Source organism: Centroberyx gerrardi, chromosome 5, assembly GCF_048128805.1.
Source record: "Centroberyx gerrardi isolate f3 chromosome 5, fCenGer3.hap1.cur.20231027, whole genome shotgun sequence".
NCBI lineage: Eukaryota > Metazoa > Chordata > Actinopteri > Beryciformes > Berycidae > Centroberyx > Centroberyx gerrardi.
Window position 1 is genome coordinate 37,005,809 of NC_136001.1, and position 20,519 is coordinate 37,026,327.

Here is a 20,519-nt window from a genome sequence, read left to right on the forward strand (position 1 = left end):
CTGAATTTTCAGTGTAAAACATGTAATTTCCTTTTGCCAGTAGGTGGCGCTATGACTATGATTGAAAATTGGCCTGTAGATGTCTTCAGGCCGGGACTCTGATCAAATGTGTGAAGTTTGGGGCAGATTTTGCCATGTACGGTGGAGTTACAGAGCACTTCCTGTGTTGCCAGTAGGTGGCGCTGTGACTATGATTGAAAATTGGCCTGTAGATGTGCTCAGGCCGGGACACTTATCAAACATGTGAAGTTTGGGGCAAATGTGACCATGTACAGTGGAGTTACAAAGCACTTCCTGTTTCGTGGCAAAACCTAGAAATTTGAGGCCTCGCCACACCCATGCCATTGGACGAAAACTCAAGCTTTTAACAACTTTTCATCGTCAAGATCAGTTATATACGCTGAGCAAGTTTGAGGTGGATCCGATTAACCTCCTAGGAGGAGTTCGTTAAAGTATGACCCCTATAAATGGGCCAAAATGCACAAAAATGCAACACTAAATTCAAAATGTCTGACTTCCTGTTGGGTTTAGATCATGGGACCCATGGACCTTTTTTTTTTAAGTCTGGACATGATACATGTGCCTGCGAAATTTCGTACATGTAAGTGAAACGTAGCGCAAGGGGTATTTAGTTTAAATTTTGTAGGGGGCGCTATTGAGCCATTTTGCCACACCCATGCGCAAGACCTATAAAATATATAATTTTTCACCACTTCTGAGGCGTGTGCAAAGTTGCGCAACTTTTCAAGCAGCTTTAGCCCCTCAAAAATGCGATTCATTTGGAGGAGGAAGAAAAATAATAAGAAGAATTCCTTGAAATACAATAGGGCTTCGCACCGGTCGCTGCTCGGGCGCTAACAAGACCTAGCGCAGTGCAGCAGTTCTTAACACAGTTGTTTAGTGCTGCCAGGTGGCTAAAACGTTCCTGTGGATCGGAACGGCCTGAGAGAACGCAACAATGGGATGACCTCATTAATATCTGAAACACCCATCCTGACCTCCCTTCACTGGCTCCCAATTCCAGCCAGGTCTGACTTTAAGGTGCTTCTGTTAGCATATAAATCGTTACATGGGCTTGCACTGTTTTGCAACTAGTTAGTTAGTTAGTTAGTTATCCAGGTTACCTTGCTGTGGGCGTACACCACTGATCCCAGTAGTTTCCAGGTGTTAGTTAGTTAGTTAGTTACTTACTTAGTTAGTTACTTAGTTAACTAGTTAGTTAGTTAGTTAGTTAGTTAGTTAGTTAGTTATCCAGGTTACCTTGCTGTGGGCGTACACCACTGATCCCAGTAGTTTCCAGGTGTTAGTTAGTTAGTTAGTTACTTACTTAGTTAGTTACTTAGTTAACTAGTTAGTTAGTTAGTTAGTTAGTTAGTTATCCAGGTTACCTTGCTGTGGGCGTACACCACTGATCCCAGTAGTTTCCAGGTGTTAGTTAGTTAGTTAGTTACTTACTTAGTTAGTTACTTAGTTAACTAGTTAGTTAGTTAGTTAGTTAGTTAGTTAGTTAGCCAGGTTACCTTGCTGTGGGCGTACACCACTGATCCCAGTAGTTTCCAGGTTCCTCCTCGTCGGTCCATCCGGATCATCCGGAGAATCTGCAGGAAGCGAAGTGACCGGATCGCAGACGTGGCGAAAACATTCCCCTGAGTCCCCGCCGCCAACACCGATATGGAGGCTATCAACACCATGATATCTACAGACAGACAGACAGACAGACCAGTAAGTAGATAAATCAGGTGCAGGATAAAATCAAAACTCACAGCAAAACGGAAAAATATCCGCACACTAAATGTTAAGGTTCCAGCAAGTTTATTGTTTATTGTTAAGTTTCGACCAACAAGGTCTTCGTCAGGTAACTGGTTGCAGTTCCATACCAGTAACTACTGGTACAGACCCCTCTAATTTGAACCATGCTATTGTCAAACATGATTTTAAAAAATGGATCCTCTTGCTCTCAACAATTACCAATTTATCTCCAAACTGCCATTTTTAGTCAAGGTTTTAAAAAAGTTATCTTTCTCAAGTAATATCATTCATGACTAGAAACAGCATTTTGAAACATCTCAGTCAGGTTCACAGCACAGTCTGCTCTCCTGAGAGTTACTGAGGACTTCATCCTTGCTGCTGATGAAGGTGACTGTTCGATCCGGATTCTTCTGGATCTTAGCAAAGCTTTTGACACAGTTGACCATGATATATCACTTAATTGGCTGGAAAATTGGGTGGGGCTCACAGAAAACTCAATTGGTTTAAGTCTCATTTTCTGAATAGAACTTTCTCGGTTCTCTTGTACAGCTCATCTGAATATGGTGTTCCACAAGGGTCAATCTTAGGCCCTCTATGATTCTCCATTTATATGCTTCAGCTTGGGAACATCATCCATAAACATAATATTCATTTTCACTTTTATGCAGATGACACTCAGATATACGTACCATAAAATCAGGACACTCCACCGCCCTCAACAGCCTCAAAGATTGCCTTTCAGATATTAAGTGCTGAATGACACAAAATTTCCTCTGACTCAACGAAAATAAGTCTGAGATTGTTCTATTTGGCCCCTGAAAGATTCAAGTCAACCAGATTCAAGTCAACAGTGACGTACAGCCAACTGGGAGGTCATCCGATCACATGAAGCCTGTAGCCAAAAATTTGAGTGTTTGATTCAGACCTCTGTTTTAAAGACCAGGTTAGGAGTGTTGTTCCTTAAGATAAGGTCTTATTTATCCTTTGCTGACCTCAAAAAAGTAATCCATGCTATATCTCTTCAGGTTTAGACAACCGTAACAACTGTAAGTGATTTTAAGGTTTTACTAATAACTGGTCTGGCCCTAGCTACATATCAGACCTTTTAACCCCTTATGAGCTGGAGCTCAGCCTACGGTCTGGCAGCTGGTTGGTAACTGAAGGTGACTGGGCCTTTGGTTTTGTAACCTTCTGCTTTGGCAAAGTGTAGAATCTCTATATCATGCCAATAAGCAGCCGCTGTATTGAACTGAATGGAGAAAGCAACAGAGAGAGATAAACTCACCTATAACACAGAAAGGTTTTCTGGCGAATTTGAGTCGTCCTCTCCATCCTCTGTAGCGACAGCAGCAACCTGCAGCCCAGATCCTCACCATGTACTCCACACCGAACACCACGATGGTCACCACCTCCTGTTAACACAACCACCTCCTGGTTAGCTCGAGCCACGCCTACATTCTGTACCTTCCTTCCTGTTGTCCAGAGAGAAACATGATGAACTCTCCTCAGGTTCTTCTTCTCCTCTCACATTTCAGACACAATACAAGCTGCACTGCTGCTTTGCTTCCTCCCACCATAAACATGGAAAATAATCTGGAAATATTCCACCTTTGTCTTTAGTAGGCTCCATGCTATTCTTATGAAATTATGCTATTCATATACATTATCTATCATTATTATTATTATTGTTATTATTATTATTATTATCTAGATCATATAAATTATGAAAGAAGAACCATATCTGTGTTTCCTACAGACTTCAGGTGTTCATATAGACTACAGCAGTGATGGTCCTTGTACTAGTCCTAACCTAGTAGTAGTCTCATTAGCAGTAGCAGTAGTATTAGTAGAATTAGTAGTAGTAGTAGTAGCAGTAGTAGTAGTATTACCAGTATATAAAGGGCGTCCTCGGAGCTCTTTTCATACTCCTTAATGGTGGAGAAGACAGAAAGCACCAGACAAGAGAAAACCAGCAGGAAACTGGGGAGAGAGAGAGAGAGAGAGAGAGAGAGAGAGAGAGAAAGAGAGAGAGAGAGAGAGAGAGACAGATGTTGCCAGGGTAACCACCTTGTTTGGTAAACATAATGAGCTCTTAAAATTAACTTGACTTTTTTAGTGTTTTCACAGTGAAATATTTGATAAATAATCTCATCACTCATTAGATTGAGTCCTTTGCACCGTTTTTGGACCAAACTGGGAGAAAAACGCACCTGGCTGAAGATTGGAAACCAGTGCTAACTGTGTTACAACAAACAAGGACAGTATTCTGAAGAGGAAAAAGTAGGTAATACTCTGCTTATAAAGATTTATAAAGAAAAAAAATTAAAAATACTCCTAGGAGGAGACAGGGCATATCTTGCTGCCCAATATGTATCAACATGCCACAACCTGAGGGACAGTGAGTGACCTAGACACACACACACACACACACACACACACACACACACAGTATGATGTGATCTGTTGAAATGTAATTGGGGAGATGGTCACTGAATGAATGACTCTGTTCCTATATGATCCATAACATTACTGTTAACTGGGGATTCATTTCAATATGGCTGCTGTCCCCCTTCATCCTTCCCTAAACATAAACCCCTCATCAGCACTCACACACAAATACATGCATAGGATATACTGTATATATATAATTAATATGTATCAATCTTAATGTTGTGTTAATATTGTTTTGTTTCATTGATTCTTGATGCTTTGGCAATATTGTTGTTGTGACATTCATGCCAATAAAGCAAATTTGAATTGAATTGAATTGAGAGACAGAGAGAGAGACAGAGAGAAAGAGAGAGACAGAGAGAGAGAGAGACAAAGAGAGAGAGAGACAGAGAGACAGAGAGAGAGAGACAGAGACAGAGAGACAGAAAGAGACAGAGAGAGACAGACAGAGAGAGTGAGACAGAGGGAGAGAGAAAGGGAGAGAGAGTTATTTGTTAGGGTTAATGTCAGATAATAGAAGAGGAAGAATGTCAAATCTGATTAACATCAGACTAGACTGGAAGTCTGTCTGTGGACTGACAGGAGGAGGAGAGGAGAGGAGAGGACAGGAGAGAAGGAGAGGAGAGGAGAGGAGAGAAGGAGAGGAGAGGAGAGCAGGAGAGGAGGAGGGAAAGAGGAGAGGAGAGGAGAGGAGAGGAAGAGAGGAAGAGGGAAAGAGGAGAGAAGGAGAGGAGAGGAGAGGAAGAGAGGAAGAGAGGAGGAGGAGAAGAGGAGAGGAAGAGGGAAAGAGGAGAGGAGGAGAGGAATAGAGAAATAGAGGAGTGCTGACTCCTGTACTTCTCCTGGAGTTTCATGTTACAGAAAACTGATCTGTTTCCAGGTGGAAGATTTAGACTGCGACACAGATCTGAAAACTAACTTCAGTTATTGATGAGGAGATTCTGAGATTTAGATTCTGAGAGAGACACAGCAGAACACCCAACAGCGTCGCAAACCGCCATATCTGCTGCTATCTTGTACAGAAAAAAAACAGGCACTAATATAGGAAGACTGTGGAAGAGGAAAGGATTTCAAGACGACAATAAACACTGAACATAAAAGAACAGTGATAATACAGAGTCAAACCTTTTCAGATCAGAGAAGTTAAAAAGGCCAAAACAGCCTGGCTGAGCTGGAAAGAGACGATGTTCTCTTTACAGAACAAACCAGCAGCTGTATACAGCCTGCAGTCCTACAGCTGGTGGACCAGTTAGAGAACCAAGGTACCTGACTGGATGAGTTAGGGAACCAAGGTACCTGACTGGACCAGTTAGAGAACCAAGGTATCTGACCAGAAAAGTTAGGGAACCAAGGTACCTGACCGGACCAGTTAGAGAACCAAGGTATCTGACCGAACAAGTTAGGGAACCAAGGTACCTGACCGGACCAGTTAGAGAACCAAGGTACCTGATTGGACCCGTTAAGGAACCAAAGTACCTGACTGGACCAGCTAGGGAACCAAAGCACCTGACTGGGCCAGTTAGGGAACCAAACCACTTGACTGGACCAGTTAAGGAACCAAAGTACCTGACTGGACCAGCTAGGGAACCAAAGCACCTGACTGGGCCAGTTAGGGAACCAAAGCACCTGACTGGACCAGTTAGGGAACCAAAGTACCTGACTGGACCAGTTAGGGAACCAAAGTACCTGACTGGACCAGTTACTGGACCAGTTACTGGACCAGTTAGGGAACCAAAGCACCTGACTGGACCAGTTAGGGAACCAAAGTACCTGACTGGACCAGTTACTGGACCAGTTAGGGAACCAAAGTACCTAGCGTTACAGTCTGTGACCATAAGAAGCGATGGTAGCGCTCCTTTTATCAACATCAAATTAGCAGTGGGCTAAATCCATGTTTTGATGACAGGTACATCATGATGGCATGAGCCTAATGCTTCCCTCTAACCTTTTCTCCACTGTTTATCAATATTTTTATGTTTAGGGAACAAAACAACCAGGGCAAGATTTTCTCAAATTTCCACAACAGTACAACAGTACAAGTTACAATATTTTGGGTAACTTTAAATTAACGTGCATTAAAAAATACCACAAGATTAAGAAATGCCATTCTTATTACACTAGACCAGACAGTCAGTCAGACAGACAGGCAGACAAACAGACAGACAGGCAGACAGACAGACAGACAGACAGGCAGACAGACAGGCAGACAGACAGACAGACAGACAGGCAGACAGGCAGACAGACAGGCAGACAGGCAGACAGACAGACAGACAGACAGACAGATAGGCAGTCTTACACATATGCGTGGTAGATGAAGGCCCAGCCCCTCGGCCTCTCCAGGACGTTGTACAGGAAGTTCTGCAGTCTCCTGTAGAGAGCGTTGCGCTTCGGAGGTTTCTTCCCCCCGGAAACGCTGCTGCGCTGCCGCCGAGGGCCTTCCTCCCCGCCTGGAGACACATTCACATTTGAATTTTGCCCTTATTGTCAAGCAAACTTCTCATTCAGGAGCAGACAGTTTATAGCCGTCAGCTGTAGCCCGCTGCTTCCTTCCTTCCTTCCTTCCTGATTTCATTAAGCCCCCTTTTATGATTGGCTATTCCTTCATCATTAATATCATTGGATCCTTAAGTTATATTGAGGTGAATGATGGCTTGACATAATCAGTAGTGAATTCACCATTGGCTGATAATATCGGTAACCTGTTCCCCCTTTTCTGATTGGCTGTTTTGCCAATGTCAGTATTATTAGATCCTGCAGTCAAAATGTGATCGGAATCTTTTGTACTTCATAGAAATTATGAAGTTAATCGCTCTGGTTTTTTTTCAGAAACTGTAAAACTAATTAATTCGAATTCCTTCCACACCACCAGTTGTAATGACACCAAACTCGACACCAATATCTGATCTTCAAGGGCTGGAAAACAATCTGAATCTGAATTTTCTTTGACTCTCTGACTTTAAAACCTAAACTCATGAAGTCACTGTGAAAAACACACAGGTGCAATCTCTTCCTACCTGACAAAGGTTGTGAGATCGAGTCCTGGTGGTGCAACTATAATGTGACAGCTATATTTATTATTATTATTGTTATTATTATTATTAGGAAATCCCATTATTATTATTATTATTATTATTCTTTTTTCTCTGCTATCTGTTCCAATAACTTGGCCAAACATTGGTAACTTTTTGTTCTAACTGGACACATATTGTGACTCGCTACTTGGACACAAAGAATGGTGCTGATTGGCCCATAGGGGGCGCTATAGTAAACCCTCAGTCTAAGGCTCTGCCTCTCCATGCAGTTAATAGCAAAGATGTGAAAATCGGTGCAGATTTGTATCTGGACATTTTTGCCTCTCAGACCCATAATGTCTGCTATAACATTTTGGCTGCCATTTTGGATTTTTTGAAAAACCTTTAAAAATCTTCTTGAAATGCAGGTCGGAATGACACAAAATTTGACGAGTACCTTAACTGGGTAAGCCTTTACTTAGTTTGCGAAAAGCTAACGGATCAGCCCAAAAATGGTTATGCTATCAACCTATCAATTGTTTTACCTTGCACTAAAAGTTGAACTGACTGTGAAATCATGACAGTAATTAGTCCACTTGAAACTCTACAAATTGGTCAGAAACATAATTTCAAATAGATCTACAAAGCTAAATGTTGACATGTTGAAATTTTAACAAAATACAGTAGGCTACTAATTTTGTCAACAAATCTAATTGGTCACATCAGGCGTCACAGCTGACTGGGAGAAACTACTGGCTCAGTCACGTGCTGTTGGATCAATCAGAAAAAAAATATTTCCTAGAGGAATAAGACTGAAACTTGGAGAAAATTTTACTTCCAGAATTTGTCAACATCCATCTAACATTTCATCTGTGAGTGAAGTGAAGAACTGAAAACTAATATTACAGGTGTTTCCATCTCGCGTGTTTATTTACACACCGCCCTCCTCTTCACCTGAAACATCTAGCCTATATTTACAGTTATATTTACACTTACAGCTACTTATATTTATAGGCTATTATTTTTTACACGCTGCTGCGCTGCCGCTGTCCTCACCTGGAATAACATTTTTATATTTCCATTTACTGTATATTAATATTTAGATTTACATGTAGATTAATAATTATTTACACTTAGATTCACGTTTAGCCTACATTTGCAGATTTACATTTGCATGACCGTCCGTGCGGAGGACTAACCCTGCCCCCCCAACACACACACACACACACACACACACACACACACACACACACACACACCAAACACGTTACATTTAATTTCGAGTCTGTTCAATTATCTTTTCATTAGCAGTGTAACGCGTGGTTTCGACACTGAGCCGTTTCGCTGTATTTTTATTTATATTTGTGTATTTGTGTGTATTTTCCTACCTGCTATGAGCAGAGCTCCGTCTCTGCTGGACTCCGTCCCCCCGGCCTCCAGACCCACGAAGCCGACCTTCAGCTTCTTCTGGTCGGCCTGGGCTCCGGGGAACACCCCGCCGTTCCGGGACTTCTGCACCATGATGGACCGGCCTGCCGATCATTTACAGCCCGCAGACAGAGCGCCGAGGCCGGCCAGGCCCGGCAGGAGCATCGCTGTGGAGCGGAGGAGACGAGAGGAGGAGAGGAGAGAAGGAAGAGAGGAGAGGAGGAGCGGAGAGGAGAGAGATGGGGGCAGAACACAGACAGAGAGAGAGAGAGAGAGAGAGAGAGAGAGAGAGAGAGAGAGAGAGAGACGCACGGAGCGATTAGAAATATTTTGCTCCACCTTACAGACTTCCGGTCGCATGCCCCACAGAAAGGAAAGAGAATGACGACACCGGGATCCCAGGATTATTGATTAGGTTACTGATCAGATGATCAGTCCATTAGATAAAGGAGAGACGGAATCAATCATCTATCTGTCTAAAGCATTAATCTAGTGGATTCAGTGTGTGTGTGTGTGTGTGTGTGTGTGTGTGTGTGTGTGTGTTCAGGATGATGTTTTATTATTCTTGTCAATCACCATGGTAACCAAGCTGTATGAAGGTGGTAATCATGACAACCAGTACAGCAAGTACAGAACAATGGCTATGAAAACACACACACACACACACACACACACACAGACCAGTGATCTGACCAGTGATCCAGTCCTTGTTGTGTGGGCTTTCCAGGTCCGAAGGTGTTCAGTTGTTCTTCAGGATCCTTGATGAGGTTAGCAGACCTCTGGCAGTTGGCTGTAGAGCGTCTGCCGGGGCGAGCAAGCTGCAGGCGCGCGGATCACATCACACAGCTGCCTGCGTGCCAGAGTCATCTCTACGCTGGACAAGTTGGTACGTTCGTATGTCCAAGGTTGAAGTTCAAGGTTCAAGGTTCTTTATTGTCATAAGCATAACAAAACAGCAAGAAGCAGGTCATGCTAGCTATGAAATTCTTTAGCATAGAGCTAGCCACAACAATGTAAAAAGTAAACAAGGTAAAGAAATGCAGTACACTAGTGCAAAATGATAAAGTGACCTTCAATAATAAGTAATAGAAAATATATAAGAAGTATAGAAAATATAAAGTGACTCAGCTTAAGCGATGCGGTGCTCCCATGTGATGCCCAGAATCCGTTGTAGACGGTGGATATGAAATGCCTCTAGGGATCTGATGTATGGTGTCCAGGCTTCAGAGCCATACAACACTGGGGACACACATAGTGCCTGGTACACTGCTGCCTTGGTTGTTGTTTCCAGGTTTTTGTTAATGAAAACCCTTGACCTTAAACAACCTAACATGGCAGAGACAAGGCTGATGCGGGTTTGGCGGTGCTCTGAGCAGAGTGTTAATAGTCCGAGACCGTTGTCATTGAGGTTGCCGATGCCATGTTTGTCTAGTACGCCTTCCCAGAGCCCACAGTCTGAGCCCACACGGACATTGAAGTTAACCAGTAGTGAAAACTTGTCACTGGGTGATGTCTTCTGGAAAACAGTCCTTTGCTTCTTCACTGGCATCCAAGGTTGGAGCATATGCGCTAATGAGGGTTGCGTGTTGTCCTCAGGTCAGGGGAATGCACCATGTCATCAGCCTGATGCCTACTGGTGATTCTGGGAGCTTGTTGAGCAGACAGATCTTCACAGCAAAGCCTACCCCATAGAGGTGGCTGGGGGGAGCCCTTTGCAGAAGAATGTGTATCCTTCTCATATCTCTGATAGAGAGTCCTTTCCATAACAGCGGGTCTTGCTGAGTGCTGTTATGTCCACATTGTATCTCTCAGCTCGTGCAACGATTGCTGTTCTCCTTAGAGGGCAGATAGATTCCTTGGGTGCGTCTATAAGGGTGCAACTGTGAGAGGGAGATGGAATTTATTTCTTTTCTGGTTTCTACTGCAGAAAGATAACCTGACAACCGCGGTAAGCTGTCTGGGGTGCAGGGAACAGACTATTTTAAGCTTTTAAACTAGCTGCTGTAAATCTAAAATGAATCAAGATTCAGCAGCTGCATGGCCGATTTCTCGCCTCAAATATTTTCAGAAACAGATTTCGGTGGACTGTTTAGGTGAAATAAGAGAGTTTCCGAACAAGCTGCCTTGTTTTTCCAGTTTGAAAACCGGAGACAGAAACCAAAGCCCAGCATGCGGTGCGTTCACCAATCAGGTACAGCCTTCGGTCCATGGCAGATGAAAGTAACTAGGCTGCAAACCATCCTGTGCTAATACAAAACTACCGTAATTTATAGGAGACAGTATAGTAAATTATCTGGGGCAACCAGCAGGACCCTGACCTTCGACACAGTTTTCCTTGCTAGGACAAGTGGCAGGGGAGGAAATGGAGGAAAGGCATAAAGCAGGCCACTGGTTCGCCAAGGTGTCCAATCCCAATGTCACCTCAGATCCCACCAATGAATACTACAGAGAACAATGAGTGGCCTCTTGGGAAGCAAAGAGGTCCACCAAGCTTCCCCGAAGTGAGACCAAATGGCCTGCCTAATGTCCAGGTGAAGGCGCTACACCCTAACCGCACCCGGACCCACTGGCAGCCCCTGACAGATGGACGGCCCTCAGAGACACTTTGGGCTCAAAAGATTTGGTACTTAACTGATGATTTCAACCTGTCTCAGAGGATAGATAATACTCAGCAGTCTCGAGGAGGCAAAAGACAATGTGCCGGACATGCAGCCATATTTACAGCTGGTGACGTGTCTGCCGGTCGTGGCGGCAGCTCACCCTCTTGGCGAGGCTGAACCATACGACGGCATATAGACTGAGATGAAATAGAACCTCAGCTGATAGCAGGGGAAGGCAATAATAATAAATAATAATCAGTCCCTCCAAGCATAGTGTAAATCCGTTCATAACGTTTTGAGAATTGGAGCTAGCTGAGGTTCAGGAGCAGGGCCACGCCTCAGCTCCACCTCTTCCGGCCTTAACCTATATATGCCCACCTGCCCTGCACCCGTTCGCCTTGTTCATATCCGAGAAGAAGCTGCCATCCATGGTCAACCGCTACAAACTGTGCTAACTGAAAACCTAACATAATTGAATAAATGTTAAAATCACTTTCTGTTGATGGTGTGGTCCTTGCTCGTGAAATCCTGATAACAGAGGGAATGGGGTGAAAACAAAACCTTGTCCAACTCTGCTGGCAGAGGAAACCAGGAAGGAGAAGAATTTGCCTCTCTCTATCTCTATGTCTCTCTATTTCAATTCAGTTCAATTCAATTCAATTCAATTCAAAGGGGCTTTACTGACATGGGAAACATACGTTTACATTGCCAAAGCAAGAGAAAATAAAAAACAAAAAAAGTACAATAAGTAAAGATAAACTAGAATAAAGAGTATGTCTCTCTCTGCGGCTCTCTGCTGCCCCCCTGTGGTTTCAGGATCCTGTATCGACTCAGTTTGGCTCCATCCATGTTACAGTTATATCAACATGCTTCTTTACATTCTCACACACACACACACACACGGAAATTTTGCATGTGAACATATTTATTATCATATGATTGGCTGGAAGCTAAACAGCCTTGAGCCTTTACTTTGATTGGCTGTTGTCATAGTAACCCTGGTTCTTATTACAGGTGATTCTACAGTGTATTTACACATTCAGTGAAAGAGAGAGGAACTCTGGGTAAAATCAGTGTACTACAGAGCTAGTATAGAGTATAAAACAAGATGGCAGCAAACAGCAGGTTGTTATGGTAACAGCTGAGATGGTTGACCGTCCTGAAACAAATAATTGTGGGATTCCTATCATGTGGTTAGTGTAGGGGTCAGAGGTCAGAAGTCCTGGAACAGGGCAGTGTAGAGGGGTTCAGGGGTCAGAAGTCAAGGATGTGACCAGAACACAGCAGTCCTAATCTCAGGCTCAAACTGTTTATTTTTAAAGTCAGGGTCAGGGGTCATAGGTCAGAGGTCTTGGAAGAATGCGGTACTGATTGTGGGCTCCATCTGTTTATTTTTGGGGTCAGGAATCAGTAATCAGGGGTCAGAGGTCGGGATCAGGGGTCCTGGAACAGTGCGGTATAGAAGTCGGGTTCGGACCGGCAGCTTCGGTAGCGCAGGACAATGTCACTGATCTTATGTTTCCGTCTGACGTGGGGCGGGGGGGCGGAGTCACTCTCCAACCGTCTCCTACGGCAACCGTTGATCACCATCTCTCTGACCAGGAAACCTGGAGAGAGAGAAGGAGAGAGAGAGAGCGACACAGAGAGAAAGAGAGAGAGAGAGAGAGAGAGAAAGCCGTGTGTTATTGTTAGGATAGTAAGACAGAGAGTAAGACAGACAGGTAGTCAGACAGACAGGCATACCCAGAGACCTCCTGCTGACCACGGTTCCGTCGACCAATGGGACGACTAGGCTGAACTTGCTGCTGGCGTTACCATGGAAACGGATCCGGAAGAGACCGGTTCTCAGCGGGTGAATGAAGATCAGCTGAACATCTGAGACACTGACAGGTAGAGGTTAGAGAGAGACAGACAGGTTGACAGACAGGTTAGAGAGAGACAGACAGGTTGACAGGCAGGTTAGAGAGAGACAGACAGGTTGACAGACAGGTTTGAGAGAGACAGACAGGTTGACAGACAGGTTAGAGACAGACAGGTTGACAGGCAGGTTAGAGAGAGACAGGTTGACAGGCAGGTTAGAGAGAGACAGACAGGTTGACAGGCAGGTTAGAGAGAGACAGACAGGTTGACAGACAGGTTAGAGAGAGACAGACAGGCATGCAGTGGATATCAAAAGTCAACACAGCTTTTCAAATCTTTTAGTTTTTATTGCTTTGAGGCCTAAAATGAAAATCCATTAAATCTGGACTGACAGGAGTGATAATCTCCATCTTTAACAAGACTAAGAGTCTGACTTTAACTGCTGGGAATCCAACTCTGGTCTGCAGTCTGACTCCCTGCAGGTCACATGACCCGGAGAGTGGAGGACAGACCAACTGACCGACCAACCGACCGACCGACCGACCGACCGACCGACCGACCGACCGACCGACTGACCAACCCAAATTCCATTTCATTATTTTGTCTTTAAGCTATGAATACATTACTGAATTTAGAAATTGAAAGTTTTAAAAAGGCATTTACAGTTTTCACACCAACTTACACAACGCAACAAAGAAACCTTCCCTGAATCATCGTTGTAATTGATCAGATTTCAGGAAGGCTTTGGAATGCAGCGCTGCATGTTTCGGCCCACAGAAGAAGAACTGGTGAGCGCCAAAACTGCCAGAACAGAAAAATGATAATTTGGTGCTCTAACACATAGAATCATTTTCAAGTTGATTTTTCCTACTCCAACCAGCAGGATGGAGCTGCTGTTCCCACTGCTGCTGTCCACAAGAAGTCAGGTGAAACTCACGTCTGAGTTATGAGCACAAAGCTTTTCTGAGCCAGGAATCTGATTAGTTCAACCTCAACACAATTAGAATATATATAATATACAATCATAACCCCCAGTTCTAAGTGTTGTGCACACTGACACAACAACAGTGTTTCTGTTTCCATTTCAAACACATTATCGGGAATGAGAAGCCTTTCGTTTTTCCTTGAGTTTGCTGTTTGCTGTGGTTGGCTGAATCCAAATGAAGTGAAACAAGCTTGATCTAATGGGTTTTAATTTGATGTCCACTGTAAGTGTGTGTGTATGTGTGTGTATGTGTGTGTGTGTGTGTGTGTGTGTGTGTGTGTGTGTGTAGTGTGTGTGTGTAGTGTGTGTTTTACCATCTGGATGTCTCTACTCCAGTACTTGTCTCTGACAGCAGCTCAGACACAGGGAAGTTCTCTGAAACACACACACACACACACACACACACACACACACACACACACACACACACATACACACACACACACACACACACACACACACATACACACAGACTTGGAGAAATCTGTTCTTATTGAGTAGAGTTGATCACAACAGAAAAAGTAGTTCAGTTTAATTAGATGATTAAATCTTTTATTATTGTGTGGGGCAGCTGCAGCAGCAAATAATAATAATAATAATAATACATCAAAGACGAAAAGGATATAAATAAGAAATGGGCGTTATATAATCATACACAACAAAATTATATAAAAAAAAATACAATATAACAATTTGAGTTATATGAGAGCACGAGAAAGACAATATGTGGAAAATTACAGTATGTATACAGGGTGTGAAAAAATGTGCTCATATTCAAATGAATAATGCTTCTACAGGAGAACAGAAATACAGAATGTAGAACCAAACACCTTCCAGATGTAAAGTCATGTAGAACTTTTAGAAGCTACAGCAGCTAAATCACAGAAGACAGAAGAGGGAACAGATCAGAATGAGGCACTTTGAGCAGAAATCTTCCAGTCTGTGTGGCATAGATCTATGTGGCATAGATCTGTGTGTAGCAGTCTGTGTGGCATAGATCTATGTGGCATAGATCTGTGTAGCAGTCTGTGTGGCATAGATCTATGTGGCATAGATCTGTGTAGCAGTCTGTGTGGCATAGATCTGTGTGACATAGATCTGTGTGTAGCAGTCTGTGTGACGTAGATCTGTGTGACGTAGATCTGTGTGTAGCAGTCTGTGTGGCATAGATCTGTGTAGCAGTCTGTGTGGCATAGATCTATGTGGCATAGATCTGTGTGTAGCAGTCTGTGTGACATAGATCTGTGTAGCAGTCTGTGTGGCATAGATCTATGTGGCGTAGATCTGTGTGTAGCAGTCTGTGTGACGTAGATCTGTGTGACGTAGATCTGTGTGTAGCAGTCTGTGTGGCATAGATCTGTGTAGCAGTCTGTGTGGCATAGATCTGTGTGGCGTAGATCTGTGTGTAGCAGTCTGTGTGGCGTAGATCTGTGTGTAGCAGTCTGTGTGGCATAGATCTGTGTGACGTAGATCTGTGTGTAGCAGTCTGTGTGTAGCAGTCTGTGTGACGTAGATCTGTGTGGCGTAGATCTGTGTGTAGCAGTCTGTGTGACGTAGATCTGTGTGTAGCAGTCTGTGTGACGTAGATCTGTGTGGCGTAGATCTGTGTGTAGCAGTCTGTGTGACGTAGATCTGTGTGTAGCAGTCTGTGTGACGTAGATCTGTGTGGCATAGATCTGTGTGTAGCAGTCTGTGTGGTGTAGATCTGTGTGGCGTAGATCTGTGTGTAGCAGTCTGTGTGACGTAGATCTGTGTGGCGTAGATCTGTGTGTAGCAGTCTGTGTGACGTAGATCTGTGTGTAGCAGTCTGTGTGATGTAGATCTGTGTGACGTAGATCTAACTTCATGTCTCTGTTTCATGAAGCATCTCACAGTAGACGCGGCAGAAAAAGAATAACAAAAGCGTTGGTGCAGTCAGACATATTATCATCAGTAGGGAAGAGGGGAGAGGTGGGCAGTAAAAGTAGTACTACTAGTTAGTTGAAATATATGTAGTACTAGTTAGTTGAAATATATGTAGTACTAGTTAGTTGAAATACTTGTAGTAATAGTTACCTATATCATCAAAGCGTTCCACCCAGACTATCAGGAGTTTGGTTTCAGGGCCAAAGAACGAGACAGAAGAACCAGCTGGCTTCCTGCCTTCACCTGGTGGACTCTGGACAGACAGACAGACAGCTCAGAGAGAGAGAGAGACAGACAGACAGACAGACAGACAGACAGACAGCTCAGAGAGAGAGAGACAGACAGACAGACAGACAGACAGACAGCTCAGAGAGAGAGAGAGACAGACAGACAGACAGACAGCTCAGAGAGAGAGACAGACAGACAGCTCAGAGAGAGAGACAGACAGACAGACAGACAGACAGACAGCTCAGAGAGAGAGACAGACAGACAGCTCAGAGAGAGAGAGACAGACAGACAGACAGACAGACAGACAGACAGCTCAGAGAGAGAGAGACAGACAGACAGACAGACAGACAGACAGCTCAGAGAGAGAGACAGACAGACAGACAGACAGACAGACAGACAGACAGCTCAGAGAGAGAGACAGACAGACAGACAGACAGACAGACAGCTCAGAGAGAGAGACAGACAGACAGCTCAGAGAGAGAGAGACAGACAGACAGACAGACAGACAGACAGACAGCTCAGAGAGAGAGACAGACAGACAGCTCAGAGAGAGAGACAGACAGACAGACAGCTCAGAGAGAGAGACAGACAGACAGACAGCTCAGAGAGAGAGACAGACTGTCTGTCTATCTGTTGACTGATACACCAACAGACCGACAGGTAGTTGAAAGCTGGAAAGTTGTTGCTAGGTAACAGCAGGTCATGGTTAGGGGTTTGTATTAGTCTGGTTCCAGACTCCTGACTCCACCCACTCTTCAGATTTGGTCGAGTGATTCAGAGTCTGGTGTCTCTCTGTTCAACGGTGATTTCTCAATCGGAAAAACGATCGGGCCAATCAGAGCCTTTGTGGGTGGGACTAAAGTTTGAACCGTTCCTGCAACAGTTTTTCATTGGCGTTTCAGCAGAATAATATTTGTTGAAATCATTACTTCACCAACAGATTGTCTTTGCAAAGACAATATTTCTGTCAAAAACGACCGACGTTCTTGGTGAAGTTAGTAAATCCACCCAGAATCATTGAGCCTGAAGTGACGTCAGAGCGGCCGATACGTTGGTCACTAGTGATCGGTTCAGATACGTCGGTCACTAGTGATTTCAGATACGTCGGTCACTAGCGATCAGTTCAGATACGTCGGTCTCTAGCGATCGGTTCAGATACGTCAGTCTCTAGTGATCGGTTCAGATACGTCAGTCTCTAGTGATTGGTTCAGATATGTCGGTCACTAGTGATTTCAGATATGTTGTCACTAGCGATCGGTTCAGATACGTCAGTCTCTAGTGATCGATTCAGATACGCCGGTCACTAGCAATCGGTTCAGATACGTTGGTCACTAGTGATCGGTTCAGATACGTCAGTCTCTAGTGATCGGTTCAGATACGTTGGCCACTAGTGATCAGTTCAGATACGTTGGTCACTAGTGATTTCAGATACGTTGGTCACTAGTGATCGGTTCAGATACGTTGGTCACTAGTGATTTCAGATACGTTGTCACTAGTGATCGGTTCAGATACGTCGGTCACTAGCGATCGGTTCAGATACATCGGTCATTAGTGATTTCAGATACGTTGTCACTAGTGATCTGTTCAAATACATCGGTCACCAGTGATTGGTTCGGGGAAAATCAACCCCCCCAACACAAAACGGCTAACGAGGAAGAAAATTTCAGCTGAATGATGGAGTGGAACCAGATAGACGTTCAGTCTGAACATCAGGATAGGTTTGTATGGGGTTTAAGGGTATATGTGTTAAGCAGGGTGGGAACTGAATGTTGGTTAGGAAGTGGAGCCAAGAGAGGTGAAGCCAGTCAACCTGGACAGAATAAACTGTCTGTATATCTGTTTCAGGAGGCGCCAAGGAAGAGCCTGAAGTCGCAGTGACAAAAGTGTGATGAAGTGCCATCTCAAAAAGCTGGTGAATATTGACTGTTGGATTTACAAGGATCGGACAAAATAACATCAAAAACCACGTGAAAAATAACTTTACCTTTCAAGTAACTAAACCACAAATACAAAGGCAACACAGGTAAATCTTATTAAGTTGAATGACAATTAGCAGTATGTCAGCTTTTAAAGTGGTCTGACAATCATTTCTTTTATACTGTACGTATGTGTACTTGTTTTCAAAATGCGCTTTATAAATAAGGATTTACTTATTTACTTATTTAACAGGGGTACCTAGAGGCCGAATAGTCAGAACAGGTGGACAAAAGTAAGTGGTCTGATGAGACACAGTGATAAAGAAATTCAAGAGTGGTTTCGTGAACACTGGTCCGCATTAGAGAGAGACAGAAGAGACGGGAACGACGAGGTTCCGACGGTCCGAGGCCAGAATCGAACGCAGGACGTCACAGGCACATGCCATGTGCCCTCGCCAACTGTGCCACCAGGACACCCCATCCATCCATTTTCCTGCTGCTTACCTGGCTCAGGGTCGCCATGGCAACAGGGCGAGCAGAGCAGGCCAGATGTCCTTTTCCCCAGAAACTTCCTCAAGGAGATGTAGTCCCTCCAGAGTGTCCCGGGTTTGTCCCTGGTCTCCTCAGTGGGTTAGGGAGGTACCGGCTCCTCCCAAAGTACAGGAGCGGTGACTCGATTCTGAGGTGCTCCTTCATTTCATCCACTTGTATCCATGATGTCACTCTTTCAGTCCCCACCCCGAGCGTGAGGGTCGGGATGAGGATTGATCTGTAGAGAGCTTTGTTTTGCGATTCACTCTCTCTTTACCACCACAGACTGACACTGCAGCTGCTGCACCTGAACGCCAGTCCATCTCATCAAACTTTTTACCTTCACTCATGAATAAGACCGCAGATGATCAGCCTTCACCTGAATGGGACAGGCCATTATTTTCTGGGAGAGAACCATGGCCTCAGAATTGGAGGTTCTGACTCTTATCCTGACTGTATCACACTCAGCTGAAAACCACTCCAGACCTCAGCTGCACCTTGACATCCTGTCCATAAATATCATGGAGAGGGGAGTATATCACATAATATATCACAGGAATATCACAGGGAGGAGTCTGGCCCACCTGAACGAGCTTCACCTAATGCAAAGGATGTAAAAATGGCTCTCAGCAGCGGCCACTGCACCTCCCACAGGATACCCTGGGTCACATGGTTGTAGGCTTTTTCCAAATCCACAAAACATATGTAGACAGGATTAGCAAACTCCCCTGCCCCCTCAGTTAGCTGTATGAGGGTGAAAAGCTGCTCCACTTTTCCGAGGCCAGGATGACATCAGCAGAGTTGAGACAGATTCTCCAGCCACCTCACTCATATGAATTCTAACTTTAGCGATAGTTGTGCACTCCTGAGCAATAGTTCAGCTGGTTGTAACGTTAGATCTATCTTGTATGACTAGCTCTAGATATAGTTTGTCTCCCATATGATAAGACAACGCAGTGAGCTCTGTGATTGGAGGACTTTGATGGCTCAATTCTCCCTGGGATGAGTAGTTTCTTTACCTTCTAACACCCAGATGTACACAGTCTTGTACCTTCGCCTTTTTTCACATCTATGCTAGTTTTTTCAACACAGCAGCCATTCATTTGAACTAATGGCTCATTGTGTAGCGGTTCAGGTCATTCAACGTTTGGGTTTGGGTTTTTGCTTCTGGAGCCGAGAAATAGTCACACCCATGTCTTCACGTCTCAACTCTATTGTTTTCCTGAATAATGTGGCTCAGTCATGGACTCTCCTTTCCAGCATCTTGGCACAGGCTTTCCCAGGGAGGCTGAGCAGTGTGGGGACCAGTCTGCCAATCCAAAGACATTGTTGCTGAAATCATGCAATATTGAAGACACGTCAACCGACAATATGCAGAGCCTTCAGCATTTCAGGAGGGATCTCATCTCTTGGAGCCACTAAGGATTTTTCTCACCATCTCAGCGATCTCTGCCAAAGAGGGGCTCAGACCCTCCAGAAACTTCCAGCTCCGCCTCCTGAACAGATTTAGTAGTTCCTTAAAGTTCCCTGGATTGAGTTCAGTGTTTCTTCACCCTACTGAGAGCAGCCAGGCAACATTTGACATCAAATGTGCCACAAAGTTTGTTGTTACAGGTGGATGCTGAGTCTATTCAGGATCAAACTAAATAAACAAACAAAATAAATGAATTCCCACCGGCTATGCAAGAGAACTGTGTGCGAGAGTTTATTTTAAATAAAAGTTTGTTTGGCATCTCAGTCATATGGCATCTAGTATATGTCCTTTTAAAGATAGAACGGCAAAACCCAAAACCTGTAGCCCTGGCTAAATGAACACATGTGAGTACTATGGAAAGAATGGAGGAAGGTCGAACAC

General features: G+C 44.2%; 2 protein-coding genes across 10 annotated transcripts in view; both read right to left on the reverse strand.

Annotated features, from left to right (window-relative positions):
• The window catches only part of kcnq2b (potassium voltage-gated channel, KQT-like subfamily, member 2b), a 50,450-nt gene extending 41,718 nt beyond the window's left edge, over nt 1-8,732 (reverse strand). For all 9 annotated transcript variants that reach the window (XM_071895796.2, XM_078283555.1, XM_078283554.1 and 6 more), the window contains exons 1-5: nt 8,600-8,732; nt 6,497-6,647; nt 3,639-3,729; nt 3,035-3,161; nt 1,521-1,696 (exon numbers count right to left, since the gene is read on the reverse strand). In XM_071895796.2, the coding sequence (XP_071751897.2) occupies nt 1,521-1,696; nt 3,035-3,161; nt 3,639-3,729; nt 6,497-6,647; nt 8,600-8,732 (678 nt within the window). The remainder of the gene's footprint in view (nt 1-1,520; nt 1,697-3,034; nt 3,162-3,638; nt 3,730-6,496; nt 6,648-8,599) is intronic.
• A 3,414-nt stretch (nt 8,733-12,146) lies between these two features.
• ralgapb (Ral GTPase activating protein non-catalytic subunit beta) overlaps nt 12,147-20,519 on the reverse strand; it is a 94,361-nt gene continuing 85,988 nt past the window's right edge. The window contains exons 30-33 of the mRNA XM_078283724.1: nt 16,140-16,242; nt 14,399-14,459; nt 12,983-13,122; nt 12,147-12,846 (exon numbers count right to left, since the gene is read on the reverse strand). Coding sequence (XP_078139850.1) covers nt 12,674-12,846; nt 12,983-13,122; nt 14,399-14,459; nt 16,140-16,242 — 477 coding nt within the window. The 3' untranslated portion in view covers nt 12,147-12,673. The remainder of the gene's footprint in view (nt 12,847-12,982; nt 13,123-14,398; nt 14,460-16,139; nt 16,243-20,519) is intronic.